This window comes from Elgaria multicarinata, chromosome 7 (assembly GCF_023053635.1).
Source record: "Elgaria multicarinata webbii isolate HBS135686 ecotype San Diego chromosome 7, rElgMul1.1.pri, whole genome shotgun sequence".
In the NCBI taxonomy this organism is placed as follows: domain Eukaryota; kingdom Metazoa; phylum Chordata; class Lepidosauria; order Squamata; family Anguidae; genus Elgaria; species Elgaria multicarinata.
Genome location: NC_086177.1, coordinates 52,862,110 through 52,878,336, shown reverse-complemented (window position 1 = coordinate 52,878,336; position 16,227 = coordinate 52,862,110). Strand labels below are relative to the sequence as shown.

General features: G+C 39.8%; 1 protein-coding gene across 1 annotated transcript in view; it reads left to right on the top strand.

Annotated features, from left to right (window-relative positions):
• MTCL1 (microtubule crosslinking factor 1) overlaps positions 1-16,227 on the top strand; it is a 123,700-nt gene that overhangs the window by 53,810 nt on the left and 53,663 nt on the right. Inside the window, 2 exon segments of the mRNA XM_063130572.1 lie at positions 8,532-9,857; positions 10,813-10,968. Coding sequence (XP_062986642.1) covers positions 8,532-9,857; positions 10,813-10,968 — 1,482 coding nt within the window.

Here is a 16,227-nt window from a genome sequence, read left to right as displayed (position 1 = left end):
GAAAAGTACACAATCTAAAGGACAATCTGCATATTAATCCTAGAAGTGCAAATTAGACTGGTTTTCCAAAAATTCAGACTAAATGAAATTACTCCCCTTCCCTAATCCAGCCTTAGTCATATTTAGAGTAGGCCTATTAAAACCAATGGGATGTGGGTTAGTCACGGCTAACTTATTTTAATGGGACTGCTCTACTTATGATTATATCTGGATCTAACCCAGTACCTTTCATTGTACAACAAACACTATAAGATGTCAGGGCAGATTCCAGAGTGATAATGTAATGTGTTCTTGGGGGTCCACAAGCCTTGTCGCGAGACAAGTTGTCAAGTTTTCAGCCAGCTACAGCCGTTGAACAGACTTTAAAAGCAGTATTGAATGTATAATAGTAAATAAGGTCCAAATCTGAGAGTACATAGTATCATATTAATTTAACAGAATTGTAGTTGCATCTTTAGTTGCTTTCTAGGAACATTGATGAGTTCCAGAGCACTTGATGGCATTACACTTTATGTTTATCTCTCTAGAAAACAGTATATAAATTTGAGAAATAAAATAATAATTAAATTATACTGAGAGACTTCAAGCCTTAGCAACCAGAAAAGACTGCTAGCTGTCAAAAATATGTCCTTCTACTAGACCTGAATGTCAGAAAGCTTACCTTCACTCATCCCCTAGCTATCACTAAAACTTCTACAAAAACTGAGATCACAGATACAAAGAAGAAACACTGGTGTGTTTAAAACACACACACACATACCAAAAATATCACAGTCCACTGAGAATACCATATCTTTGCATGATTTCATTCATTGTCCTCATACAGTAAATAGGAGAAACGACCCACTCACCCCACCACACTAAGGTGAATAGTATTACCAGAAATTATTTTAAAACCTTTGAACTGATTCTAACTACATCCTTAGTGACCCGTAGGAAGCCATCAAGTCATTGGCAGAATGTTAACTTCTGTCTGCCCTATATTCTCAGTCCATCAGACATTAGTATTTTAATTCCCTTTGGCTTTTGACCCATTGGATGAAAAGAGCAATGAAACAGAATGAGCAAATATGGGAATGAGCACAGCTTGATCTGCTCACAAATACTTTAGCAATACTATGTCTTTTTCTTCCCAAATAGTTACCAGGCATGAACACAGCATTTCTGTGGCTTAATACTTTTCATACTTTTGGAAAGCAATTACCAATTTTTTTCTTAAATAGGTGGGGCCATTTTTGGAAACTTGGTTTGTCAGAATATGCCCTTGAAGTCACTCCCAGCTGACTCTGCCTGTTATATTTTCTCCAGTTACTGCTGGCAACAATGGTGTACCATCCACAATGATGCTGTGACTCTCCATGTCACTGGCTCACTGCAGGCTACATATGGAGCATAATTTTTCACCTACTTCTGCACTGTTGCTAAGACATTAAAGTTACTTTCACAGATGTGTTTAAAAACAGCCTAACAACCAACTTCCAGGCAGCCTGGTTCAAATGTCAGAAGTATATTATGATGCTCTAGACAGAGAATAGATCACTTCTATATTTTATGCAGCATGTAGTATACTGTTGGTGCTAAATACATGTTATGTGATAATAAAAGTATACATAGTTGTACAAAAAGCATGTAGTTCATCTTTAGTACTAGATTGTGGGCAGTTTTAAAGCTCTGTACACATAAATTAAACAGGGCTGCGTGCTAAAACAATACCAACATTCTACAATTGTATTGATTACAAAAATTAACAAATTGTAATACATTTGCTTCTTTTGGCTAGTTATAGGGAAACCTGAAACCTATTTTGGCTTTTGAAATTTCCTTAGACTATCTATGTTAGCGTGCATTGATAAGCCAGAGTTCCAGAGAATTCTGACTTATCACGAATTAGCTGCATGTTGGTGCGTGCATCCCAGTTACTCTTGCTTGACTTCTTCTACCAGCAGGAACAGCTTAACTCCTGGCTTGTGGCTCCTGAAAAGTTGGGGAGTGACGAGCCAGGTGTTCCAGTTTGGGTCTAGTATTAAGCCTTTAATTCCTGATTAGTTGAGCTGTTCCCACTGCTGGGAGGGACCAAGTGGATGCAGTTGTGCTGGGTGCACCAGCACACAGCCAATTCCAAGATTCTCTGGAATTTTGGCTTACTGTTGTGTGCAAATGTGGTCACTGTCTCACACTTTCAATGTACATTTCAGAGCTACATAAATTAAAACTTGTTTTTAAAAAATAAAAAATTGAAGCTGAAATTTCCAGAATGCTACATGTGTATCATATGTCTTATTATGAAGCAATGTGGATCAATGAAGTTTTATTTCCTCTTGGAAAAGTTGGCAACCAGCCAGAGTATAAATGGTCACTATTATCAGATGAGTTCAAGGAACATGGGGTTGGATCCAGACTTGTACTCTGCAGAATTCCATTCACCCTGGAGAAAAGGGATGGGGGTGGCAATTTCTGCTGATTCATATTCCCTGATCTCCCTGAAAAGCTGCTCCAGAGGGTTTGGAGGGGCCACTAAAACCGGCATGACAGGTGATGCTGAGGGATACAGGGAGGAGGAAGATTTGGTGAAAACACCACTCCACCTGCTTCCTTAAGTGGGAAGCTACCTCTGAATCCTATTTCCTTCCATGAAGAGAAAACTCCCTTCCAGTTGTAGAGGGCTCAGTCTGAATCCAACTCACAGTGTTTTTGTTATAAGGCTAGTCAGCTTGTGGCCCTCCAGTTGTTTTGGCCTACATCTCCAGTCAGTTCTAGCCACATAGCCAATGTTGTGGGATGATGGAAGTTGTAAGCTAAAACATCTGGAGGACCACAAGTTGCCCGGCCCTGTATTACATGTATAAATACATATACTTGAGCAAAGTTATCTCATCTTAGCTGGATCTGGGTTTGTAAGAGTTTTTCCTCACATATATTAAAGTACCTAAAGTCTTAACTTTTAGGCATATGAACATTAGAATCACTGATCTTAAAAGCCCATGGATTTCAATAACATGAAAGCGGAGAGTTTCTGCATTTAGTTTTATTGAAAAAAAAAGGTTTCTGTTCAGCAGAGCTGCAGAATGGAGCTTCTTGGAAAATGCCAGGCAGCAGTCAGGACACAAAGGAAGCTGTTTCTTCAGCGCAAGGTAGGAATGTTGGCAACAGGCCAATTTCCTGGGTACCAGCTATGCTGCCATTTCATCCAGCTTACAACCCAGTGAGTGCATAGCTACATTCTGCCTGGCTAAAACCATTGAGGAGGTGATAATGGAAGATTTAGTTCTTAACCCTTTCTCTTTGTACCCTCCTGCTGGTCAAAGTTACAGATATGCATACATTTTGGGATGTAATTAAGCCCCCAGTTTCATCACAGCTTCTTCGTTGCAACCCCAACTTGTTCACATTCCTCTTTTTTCTCTCCCCCCAACCCTTGAATCATTTCTGCATCTAAACTAGATTGCAAGCTTTTTAGCAGCCAATCCATTTCCCCCCCCCCCAAAAAAAAATCTTTAAAATGCAGGGTACACAATGTGTGAACATCACCTATGTGTACAAATCTTGTGTGTGCTTAGACATTGTGCAGATGAACTCAATCAAGATATGGTAGTTGGAAGAGTGGAGCTAGTGGGTATGATACTTCTCTGCCATCCATACATTGACTGTATTCATTCATATTGTCTGAACAGTCCTATAATCTGGGCTAAAACAAGTAGGAAGACAAGACAAGAGAAGTTGTGAGAGAAACTGGATTTCACAGCCAGTGGGAATTTTCCACTCTGATAAATCAGACTACCTTGTAGATTAATAAACAGATCAGAGCATCTAATCTGTCATTTTTGGACCTGTTTCACGTTGTGGATTCATCTGGTATCAAGTGACCTGACTTTGAGTTTTGCTGTAGCCAATGCATGGGACTTTCATTTGCGTATTTTCTGTTATTAGTCTGTTACTTTACTGCTGCTTAGCATTTAATAGTCTTGGTTTGCTACCAGAGCTGGTCCCTCAGTGCTTAATTAGCATGCCATTTGGTAATGAATGTATGAATAATGTTTATTTATGTACCTCATAATACTGAAGGCTGGAAGCATGGAAAAGAGGGAAATGTAAAAATATGTGTGTAAAATATAGTAAATTAAATCTACCAAGATTTAACCTAGGCTGTCAAATGCCAGCTGTAATTGCTCTAATTAAACTAAGATGCATGCTTTGATTCTGTTAGTGGACATTGCAATATATTGCTTTCCATTTCTCTCTCTGTGTGTCTCTCTCTCACACACACCTTCCCTTAAACTTATATCCATCCTTTTTGCATGAGCCAAGATAGTAGATTGTTCAAGAAGTTTGTTCATTTGGGAAGCTATCCTTAGGCAGCAATCCTATAAATAAATACCTGAAAGTAGTCCCATTGAACTCAATGGGCCTTTTCTGAATAGACATGTATAAGATCACATTCTTAAAGTACAATCCTTGTTTACATATATAGGGAACCTGAATGACATTTTAACCATATACCTTTAGTATGTCTGCCTTGGAATACTATGTGATTATAGACAAATTTGAACTTTGTCTATCCCTGCATACCTGAATCCATGTAGTGGTTTCAGGTTTGTTTATGTGTCAGCTGGAGTTGCATAGTTGTCATTATTCTGTGGTTGCTTCCATACTTCTCCCACTCTGCAACTTCTAGCCATATGTTTAAAGCAGCTTTTGTAGTTATATACCACACTATTAATACAGGCCTCATCTTCACCAAGTAGGATATTCCACTATGAAAGCGGTATGAAAGCAGTATATAAAAGGCAGGAGCCACACTACTGCTTTATAGTGGTACAGAAGTGCACTGGCAACTGTTGGGGGCCATGTCACATCTACACCAAGCAGGATATAGCACTATGAAAGCGGTATATGGTCTGTGTCAATGGGCCCCAACACTTGTCAGTACACTTCAGTATCTCTATAAAGCAGTAGTGTGGCTCCTGCCTTTTATATACCACTTTCATAGTGGAATATCCTGCTTGGTGTAGATGAGCCCCCAATGGACACGGACTTGTCTGCATGAAAAGGTTTTTTTTCCATTTACTCCCTTTCTGCCTCTGCTTTCATATCAATTTTATAGTGAAATATCCTGCCTGGTGTAGATGAACCCACACTCTCTAATGGAGCTACAATACTGTGGGAAGCATGGGAGAAAAGTTGCTGCAACATCAAGTAAAATTAGAAAAGTTCCTTCATTAAAGGGTGAAAGCCCACAGCTGTTCTATCCACAGACAACATTTAGTATCCACATACATTTGGCGTTTCTCTGTTTGTTATCAATTGTTTAGTTGACAGAAGCGGCCACTTTGCATGCCATTCATTACATTTTCTAAAGGCTCAAGCTTGTTGTAAGTAGGCCAGCTGAAATCTTTGCCAGATGATCTATTTAGAACCATGTTTAGTTTCTGAGTAATGTCTTCTTTGATTGTTTTAAAGTTGTTTAAGGGATGGTCATTCCAGGATTGCACGGGTTTTCCATATGAATATTTTAGTGGCTTTTAAATCTAAGATACCTTATTATATAAACAGCCTGTAGGTCTTTTTAGAGCAGGTTTTTTAATTAGTAGGCAAAAAAATATCATTTTTCCCATGACTTTTTAAACTCTCTATGAAGAGGTAACAAAATCTCAGCAAAAATATGAAAGGGAACAGCAAGAAACAAATTCCTAATAGATATATTAAAGATACAAAGCTGGGAAATCACAGTGCAACTATTCACAAATGAAGTATAGAATTTAGACATACATTAAAAATATAGAAAATCCCCCTGCATTGTAAGAAATACACAGAACAAATAATACAAAAAAACATGAGTGCCTCACTCAAAGAAATAAAAAGAAAAGATAATTTCAGGATCAGTGATGTTGACAAGAATTTGACTGGGTTCAGACGGCATGATAACCAACGGTGGATTAAATAGTCGATGGTTGGTTATTGTGTCGTCTGTTGGGTCTTTTTCACACCACAATTGATTATTCAGCTGAAATAACCAATGCAAATAACCAACACTGTGCAGAGTTGATTATTTGAACAACTGTTGGTTATTGTGCTGTGTGTTGGGCATCATTGATTATTTCATCACACACAGTTGGTTATTTTCGGCAACTACAGAGTCCCCTTGCAAGAGCTACTAAAGTGGTGGCTGACGCTCCAGTCCAGCCCACAAAACTCACAATGGCTGATGGGATACCAGTAGGAGGACTGAGGGGGAGAGAGAGGGCGGGGATGTGTCAATCAAACTAATATCAACTTGATGCTGTCCTTAATCCACATCATGGTTGATTATAATCATGTTGTGTGGGGAGTAAATCAACCATGGAGTAGACTGTTAACCCACTATTGACTATTGTGTTGTCTGAACACAGCCTTTGACTGCCTTAATATATGGAAAGTTGTGTAACTCCAGTCATAGCAGTAGAAGGAAAGAAGATAAGTGTTTTGGATGGCCAAGCATAGTGCTGCTCTTACCCTAGCACTGATTAGCTGATTAGCTAATGGCAAACGGCTCCTCCTTCTCCTGATCTCCCACACATGTACTAGAGCAGTGGTTCTCAACCTTCCTAATGCCGCAACCCTTTAATACAGTTCCTCATGTTGTGGTGACCCCCAACCACAAAATTATTTTCGTTGCTACTTCATAACTGTAATTTTGCTACTGTTATGAATTGTAATGTAAATATCTGATATGCAGGATGTATTTTCATTGTTACAAATTGAACATAATTAAAGCATAGTGATCACAAAAACAATATGTAATTATATATTGTGAAATATTTATTTCTAATTACAAATAAATAAAATGTCTCAGTTCCTAAAACCATCGGAAATATGTGTTTTCCGATGGTCTTAGGCGACCCCTGTGAAAGGGTCGTTCGACCCCCAGGTTGAGAACCACTGTACTAGAGGAATGGAACTCTTGATATACTGAAACAGTGGGATTCTCTTTTTTTATATACACCATTTATCATCCTGGTATTTTCTTTTCAATTGGTTTGCACTTGTATTACTTTATTACTTAAATTGCCAATTTGACTTTAGCATTACTGGGTTTTGCATTGTTCATGCTGTGTATTTCTGTCTATGCAGTGGGTTGTTTGCATAGTGTATTTTAATGTATTTATACATTGTTTCTGCTTGTCTTCATGTATTTAGGATATTTATTTAATACATGTTTCTTTGTTTCTTTGTTTTCGTTCATATGTTTTCTCCCTTGATTCTGTAGAAAAATCTTTCCTACCATTTTCGTCTTTGAGGCAACAAAATCTACATGAATAAACATAACAGAACACTATTTATATAATGAAGTCTCCAAAGTACATCAGTCTCCATATCCTCTCTCAGCAATTTTTGATGAATTTGTACTCTTTCAAGAGGTTGCATTTCTACACTGTTTGTTATCTTGACAAAAATGCCTGTTCTGAGATGAGGTCTCAATAAATTAATTGAATTTATAACAGAAATGAATGGTTATTCAGAGTAAATATCAGGAGAATGTTTCTCAATTTAAAACTAGTGAGAAAATTCCCACTAGAATTTTCATGCCCATGAGACAAAGTATTTTGAAGAAGAAAGTCTTTTCATTTTAGGGCTTGCTCTAAGATGCTTCATATTTGATTATGTTGTAGATAGTTAATACTAGTATCAGCTTCAGAGATATAAACATTTGCCTTGAATCGTAAGTGACAATATGATTTTGTTGTGTCCCCTATGAAAACAGCAAGTCTTTTACTTTCATACTGCCTTATATTTATAAAGAATCACACCGTTTGTGCTGATTTGTTGTACATTTTCCTATTTTGGAAAACAGATGAGCACAGTTAAGTATGTATTGTACAGTCTCATAAAAAGAGGGTTCTGCAGTTCATGAAAAGTGGACAGAATTACCGTATATTATTGCTCATCAACTTTGTGTCTTGTTGTGGCTGGCATATATAGGTTTTTATGGAAGTTGTTGTAAAATTAGTAGCTTCATCAGGCACAGCCCTAGGCAGGTTGCTGCCTGAAGCGGGGACCCACTGCCACTGCCACCCCTCCTATCCAATCTGCCTACCAGTGCACTGCCCGTTAGGGGGTTCCACCTTCAGAAGCTACGTGAAGTCAGCCAAAGTATTGCAATAGGTCCAAGAACGTCTGGCTGCATAACTAAGAAGAGGCGGGCGCTTTGGAAAGGAAAGTGATGCAATTTGCCACTCTTCCCATATTCCGCCACCTGCTGTGCCTGCATCAGGCCTCTTCATGGTCAGGTTGGCCCTGAGCTTAATGTAAAAATGGAGAGCTCACTTTCTAAATTAACTTGTTTTCCTCAATTCAAAGAAAAAATAATGGTGCAATTGGCATTATTTTTCCCAATAATTGATATGTGATAATTTTATCAACATCTAACCAGTAATGCATTTATTAAATTCCATAAAAATAATAGTCTTCATGCTCTACAGAGTTATTGCCAGTGTGTTTGTCTTCTATACAATGACTCATTTTTGTCTTTATTTTGGGCCTTTTTTTATCGGCAGGAAGATAGTGCTGACTTGAAGTGCCAGCTTCAGTTTGCCAAAGAAGAAGCAGCACTGATGCGTAAGAAGATGGCCAAGCTAGGCAGGGAGAAAGATGAGCTGGAACAAGAACTCCAGAAGTACAAGTCCATCTATGGAGATGTGGAAAGCCCTCTCCCCATTGGGGAGGCTGGAGGCCCACCTAGCACAAGAGAAGCTGAACTGAAACTTCGTTTGAAGCTAGTGGAAGAGGAAGCTAACATATTGGGCAGAAAGTTAGTGGAACTAGAGGTGGAAAACAGAGGTATTAAGGCTGAGATGGAGGATATGAGGTGCCAGTATGAGAGAGTTTGTCTTAGCCAGGACCATGTTTCAAGCATTCCTACCTCACCTTATGGTGACTCTGTGGAGTCAGCTGCAGAACTGCGCCGCCATTTGCAGTTTGTAGAAGAAGAGGCAGAGCTGCTCAGAAGATCGATCTCTGAAATTGAAGATCATAATAAGCAATTAACAAATGAGTTAAATAAATTCAAGTTTGAGCCTGGACAAGAGTCTGTCTGGCTTGATGAAAATGCTTCCAAGTGCGGTGGATCCTTACAAGAAGAGCTGAAATCAGCCCGGATGCAAATCAATGAACTGAGTGGGAAAGTGATGAAACTCCAGTATGAGAACCGTGTATTGATGTCCAACGTGCAGCGCTATGACCTTGCCTCACACCTAGGACTGCGGACTTCAAGCCCAAGGGACAGTGATGCTGAGAGCGATGCAGGGAAGAAAGACTGTGACAACGAAGAAGGCCGTCTACCTCAGCCAAAGAGAGAGGGACCCATTGGGGGGGAGAGTGATTCTGAAGATGCATATGAAAAGACATCAGGTTTTGGGAGTGGGAAGCCATCCGAAATTAGTGATTTATGTTCCACTGAACTGACAAGGGCCAAAGAAGATGCAGAGTCTTTGATCAACATTAAGCGTGAGGCTGAAAGGCTTGAAAGAGCTGTGGACCGTCTAATCATTGATACAGATAGTTTAATATATGAAGCAAAAGTGCATATAACCAGCAGTGTTTCCTCAGAGCAAGGTTTTGAAAAAGATGAGGAAAAAGGGGAGAGCAAGAATGAACCAGAACTTTTGGACACCATAAATTCAAGGATGAAAAATTTCCAGAAAGAACTGCAAACCTTCTTGGAGAAGGTTGACAACATTGGGGAAGGCCTCAAAGAGCAAATGGAAGATCTTTCTCCTCTCCCTCACCTTACAGAGTCTTCCAGTTTTCTTTCTACAATGACATCCATATCCCGGGATTCACCCATTGGTAACCAGGGAAAGGAGCTAATCACAGATTTCCAGGTAGGTAGGCTTCTTGTTTGCTGTCATGCTTTTCGTTCCTCTTTCTTGCTGCACTGGTGTAAATCTTACTCATGGCTGTTCTGTTATGATTTTGAAGTATGGGGTTACAAAACATTTAGTAGTTTTTTTCGTTTTAATTCTCTGCTTCTTCAGTACAGAGGCTGTTCCTCATGGCAAAAAGGCTAACAGAAGCAAAAGTTTTTCCTCCCCTTTCTGGTCTGTTACAGCAGATGCTACATTTTATTCCTAACTGTTTTGTTATGACTTCAACTTGAAAGAAAATGGTTACTAACAAACAATGCCAAAATAAACGTTCTTTTTGTATGCCATTAGCAGTTTTGCTAATGAATGTGCAGATACCTTCTTTTCTCTTTCATTCAGTCCTAAAATGAAATATGTTCTCAAAAGATCTTGCCAAAAGCTTAAAAATCTAAAGTGAAATAAGTTATATCCTTGAAAAGCCTGCTTACAGCTCTCTCACCTAACCAAGGGGGAGCACAGAAGCACTGTAGCCAGCGAAGGACTGCCTTTCGTAATGCGTTTCCCCTGGGCTCATGTCTATACTGCCACAGCTGCCACACTGGATATGGCTTTTCTGCACAGCACAAGTAAGGACGGAAGAGCCGTGTATCCCCATATCCTCCATAATTTGTATGCTTTGCTATTGGTTTGACTCATGCATCCTCATTGCATGCGCCTCATAACCAGTGTTTGCATTCTTTCCCCTCTCTTTCTCTTTTTTGCTTTTCAGATGTTTCAGCCCATTATTTTGCTCATCCTCATTTTAGTTCTATTCTCTTCACTTTCTTATGCCACTGCATTTAAGTTGGTTTTTCTGTTCACGCTTTTCTTTGTCTTGTAGTTTTTTCAGTCGTCTACCTTACCCATTTTTGTTTCTTTTATTCCCTTCTGTCTTTTTTTTTTATGTAATAAACCCCACCCATGCACCTAACAGTCCAAACTGAGGGATCAGATGGAGTGGCAGCACAGCCAAGACCATGGAGACGAGCGAGAGATTCATCATCAACGAGGCACGAATGAGCCACACGGCAGAGCTGATGGAGACTTTAAACTCTACAGGCCAGAAAACAAGGGTTGTCTCAGTCTAGAGGTTAGCACTGCCTGTTAAAGTCGTCTTTCTGCCTTGAAAGGGAGTGATCTGTTTGTCACAGGTGCTAAGACTAACTGGGGGGAATAATTCATGTGAACCACCACAATTTGCATTTGTACTAAGCAACCTTCCCCACCACACATGTTTCCTTAAATTATAAAGCAAAAATCTAGGCATTCTTATCCTTATCATTGGGCGTGTCTACACTTCCTGGCTTTCTGGGAGGGAAGGTGGAGAATCTCATGATATGCTAATTGTGACTTCCTCCCCTTCAGTCCAAACATGGCGCGTGACCTCCTGGGAGGATAAAGGACATCGCAGCTACCATTTTGTTTTTTGATGGTTTTATTTACTTAAAATGAGTGCATGAGCTCTTGAACGCCAAAGTAAGTTTAAAAAAACACACCACAAACCTGCTCCTGCTCTCCCCCCCTCCCCCCGATGGGCACGGAGCTCCTGAAGGGCTCCGTTCCCAGTTCCCAGCTCCTCACGTTTACTTGCGAGGAGCCAGGACAAACCAGGACGGTGGCCCACACCTCCTGAGATCATCCCGAGACTGTGTGAAAAACCGGGATAGAAGTGTAGGGCCATATCCCAGGGAAAGGGAGGGATCATCCCCCCCCCTGCTCCAGGTATCTCCTGTGTGTCATGTGGCTATCGTCCCAGCTAGACATGCCCGTTATGATAATGGTGGTCATCCCAGATATACAAGATATAGCTACAACTAATCTGGAAGTAAGCAGATAGCCTGAATGCCATGTGTGAAATGTGGGAAGCTGTGTTATACCACCCCCTTTCACATTGATAGAATTGGAAAGCTCTTAGAAGTTAAATGATGTACCCCAGCACTCTTTCAGACAATAGTCTCTGCCAGGTTGTGGTGTGCTCTGCTCCTGGTAATTTATAATTGGCATGTATTAGTAATTTTGACTTTAGGGAATTGATCCAAAACCCATTCTCTTCTGTGAAGAGAAACTTTCCAAATATATAAAGGTATCCCCAATGAGTATATCACTCACTTCCATTCTAATAGAACAACTGTTTTGCATGCCCAGAGCTCCATAGCCACTTTGAAATAGCTAGATTATGCCCATACCTTTCCCCATAGGTATTTCATTGCGAGCTACCACAATAAATAGTTGGAAAACATCAGTTTCCATCCCAGGGGGCTGACTATATATGGGGAAAGCCCTGCGGTTGCTGTGGATTTGTGTCGAGTCTGTTAGACGACACAAGCGCAGCTTCACAGCCACTGCAGGGCTTCCCTGTAATCCTGTGATATGAAAATGTTTGGGGCCAATCTGGGGTCAACCCAGGGCTGGAGCCTGGTGGAAGGCAGCCAGCAATTGGTTGCCTTCCTCTAAGAAGAGGGTGTGGGTGGCTCCGTGACCCGCATGGCCACCCAGAAACCCTGCGCTCTCTCCTCGGTGTCGAGATTGCCCAACTTTCCCCTAGGAGAGGGAAAGCGCAAGGTTGAAGAGAGAGGCAGTGCCAACTAAGCTCTGTGAAGACAGCCCCCTAGAGTCTGATGAGCTGGCCTGGAAATAGTCAGATTTGAAAGTTTATCAGTAAGTGAGTACAGATGTACATAATTTGAGTGGTGACCAACCTGTGGAATGGCATTCATCCTATTTTGTTTAGCTGTATGGTTTCCTATTCTGGACTGAGCTGAGGGGAAACTTTCTAAGCATTTACAGCAGAAGCTGGAGAAGCACAGCCTAATTACTTTCTGGCCAATGATATCACTAACCCTCCTCCGCACCAAAGCAGTTCTTCAATCTTTTTTTTTATTTTTTAATGAATAAATGTACATTGATCTCTTAAATTTTACAGGCAGCATTTTAAAAATGAGGACCGCTGATATGCCACCTGAAGCATGGGAGAACAAGCAGATTACTGAATCAGCATTTGATTTTGCTAGCCAATAAGGGTACAATCCTATGCATGCTTAGACAGAAAAAGTGCTACAGCTCCTAGCCAGCATAGTTGTAAGACATTTTCTGTCTAAACATGCATAAAAGTGTAGATAGGGAAGAGGGAAGGCAGGCTTGAACTGTAGGGGAGAAAAATACAATGTCTTGATGTTCAAGTATGCTTGCACATACCACGAATTAACTTTTTTTGTCACTTGGCTACGGTGAGAATGATTGAGCAGTGGGAAAGGAGGGAAGGAAGTTTAGAGGTGCATTGATACTATGCTGAATAGTGACTTGGTTCTAATGGTCTATGTTGCAAAAGGCATGTTCTCCTACAATCTGTCTGGGGCCCTAGACTGCCAGCTCAGCACTGGTTTCCCTCTTTATGGAAGAGCAAACTTGCAGGCAGCCTTAAAGACAGAGATGTTAGAAGTTATACATAAATTTGGTCAATTATTCAGAAGTCTACAACCCCAGGAATAAGAAAATAAAGTAAATATTAGCCATTTCTTACTATCACAAAATGACAAAAGTTCAGCTTTTCAAGTTATTTCACCATTTGCTTTAAAAGTCATAAATTCTGTATTTTGATCCATAGGTCATAAAGTGTATAACAGTTTCTGTTTAATCTTGCAGTAGTTGTGCAGAACCAGTGCCTCCACAACTTTAGATTTTAGATACCTTGATTCCTTTGTCAAATTGTTAATGTTAGCAGTAGATAAACTTTTATATTGGGCTTGTTCAGAAGATACTTTAACCCCTGCTGGTTAAGGCTTTTGGTTAAGCATCAAGGTTTAAGGTGTCTTGTGCAATGCGTTTTACTAAACCCATCTCACTCAGTAACCAGTCAGACCATCAGTAGAAGGGTTAGCAGCTCTAACGGTGGCTTTAAGTGTTGTGTGCGGCAGCATGGCTTGTGGTTAGTGCTAATCTAAGAGAACCACAGTTTCGCTAACCACACAGCCTGAAGTATCGTCTGAACAGGCCCATTGTGTAGCAGTAGATAAACTTTTATATTGTAATATAACAGGCTAATGTTAAACTCAGATACATATACAGCAGCCCAGAGGTCAGGGATTCCAAGAGGAACATTTTTGACCATTTTATTACCATTATAAATCAGGGAAACATGGCTAATTTGCGTATAATGTACCTTAAATGAAATTGGTTTTGAGTATTGATTTTAGAAATTGTTTAAACACAGTTTGGTTAATATTATAGACAATGAACTATGGAAACATTAAACACGAAATAGTTTAATTCAGCTGACAAACATTACTTATGGAGTCGGAATGGCAAAGTACTGGAATTTTATTACTCATCTGAAGTGTGCTTAAAGCATGGAATGGTGATTTTCATCTATGACTGTGGGAAAAAAGTTCACATGCTTTTGTCTGGAATAAAAAACATGGATTAACATAAGACTGTGGAAATGTTCACATAAAACACCCTGATTATGTGAACAAAAGAATGGCTACAAGATGTTAAAGTTTAACTAATCTGCATTAAGTGATCCTTCAGAATGTTCCCTGAATGAAGGATCAGTTATTCTAATCTGCATTTGTGACTGTGAGAAGAGACCCATGGGCCTTATTTATTCCAGATTCATTAATCCTACTTCTTTCCCTTAGTTAAATTGGGAGTATAGAATGTATCCCATTTCACAGTGTGTTGGATCCAGACCTGCTGCTCCATGAATTAAAGGGCTCCTTCTGTTTTTCCAAAACTGGACCCCAGGTGGATGTGTGGAAGGCAATTTTGCTGATTTCCCTCCCCACGCACCCCCCACAGCCCCAGAGCAGAATTTAGGGGGTTGTAGGCGGAGAGGGAATAGGAGAAAATCACCAACTTCCTTCTGCTTGCAGGAGCATTGAGTTTGTGGAATTCAGCTCCATGCAACTCTGGATTCAACCCAGTAATTTGCCAATCAGTTGATACGGAAGATTTTTTACTTGAGCAAAATTTGTACAAGTGGAAAGTAGCTTTCTTAAGTGGTAACTAACTTAAGCATGTTATCTTCTATAGCTAGGAGTATCATTGGCAGGGTAGCATGACCAAATATTTACTTAAGAACGATTCTTTGGTGAGACATGGATATTCAGGTCCTGGTGAATTATTTTTAAAACTCTTTTTTTTTAATTCTGAAAAATAAAAAGTGAGGCAGAAGTGCTTTATTGCTACAAAGAGGATTACAATAGATACCTGTAGAAAAAAGATGCACATTTATGGTTACAGTATATCACGTGTGATCTTCCTTTTTACAAAGTCTGCATATTTTAAATTATTTAGTGACCAATTCTATGCCCCTTAGATAGCATCTGGGGGGACATAGGATTGTTCAGTTTCTGGGATCCAAGGTTGCAACCAAGGCTCTGAACTTGGAGCCCAGAAACCACATTCCCTGCTCCCTCGTAGCTGGTGCAGTTGTCTCTGTGCCATATACATCTCCATGATTGGAAACGGAGCATGTAGACAGGAAAAACGGTGTGGTCACAGGGCTTGAGAGGGGTTATGCAGATGAGACAAAGGCCAAAAAGCATTTGTGACAAAAGTTTAAAATTCTATACAAAATATCTAGTAGTCTTTGCATTCAAATCTCTACAGGGTGCCTTAAAATATTTTCTTTGAGCACAAGCTTATAAAATCCAGAACCTTTGTCTAGCTATCAGACTGACCCTGTCTGCTATAATATGTGGGATTCAGAATTTTATTTATTTATTTATTTATTACATTTTTATACTGCCCAATAGCCGAAGCTCTCTGGGCGGTTCACAAAAATTAAAAACCATGAAGAGCATAAAAACAACCAACAAATTTAAAACACACATACGAAATACAATATAAAAAGCACAACCAGAATAAAATCACACAGAAAAAATAATATAGGTTAAAATATGAGATTAAAACAGCAAAATTTAAATTTAAGTTAAATTAGGTGTTAAAATACTGAGAAAATAAAAAGGTCTTCAGCTGGCGACGGAAAGAAAACAATGTAGGTGCAGGCAGCAAAGTGAGTAGTGTTCTGGAGATATTTCATTGATTGATAGTTCGTTTGATTCATTGATTGTACTGCCCTTTATCCTGTTAGATTTCATCTGCTTGATAAAGAGCCTTAAGTTGCAAGCCTGACGTTTTATTCATTCATTCAGGTTCCAGGGACTCAGGACTCTTCTTTAGCTCTCTGGCTCTGGTCCAATGAATATAAGGGTCAAACTACATGTTATGTGAATGATGTAGCAAGCTCCAGCCTTTCTTGTTTTTCTTTACTCTAAAAGTAAGCTCTCCAAGCCTGGGGTTGGACCAGGACATGGGCACAGTCTGCAGGTCACCCCCCCAAAAAAAA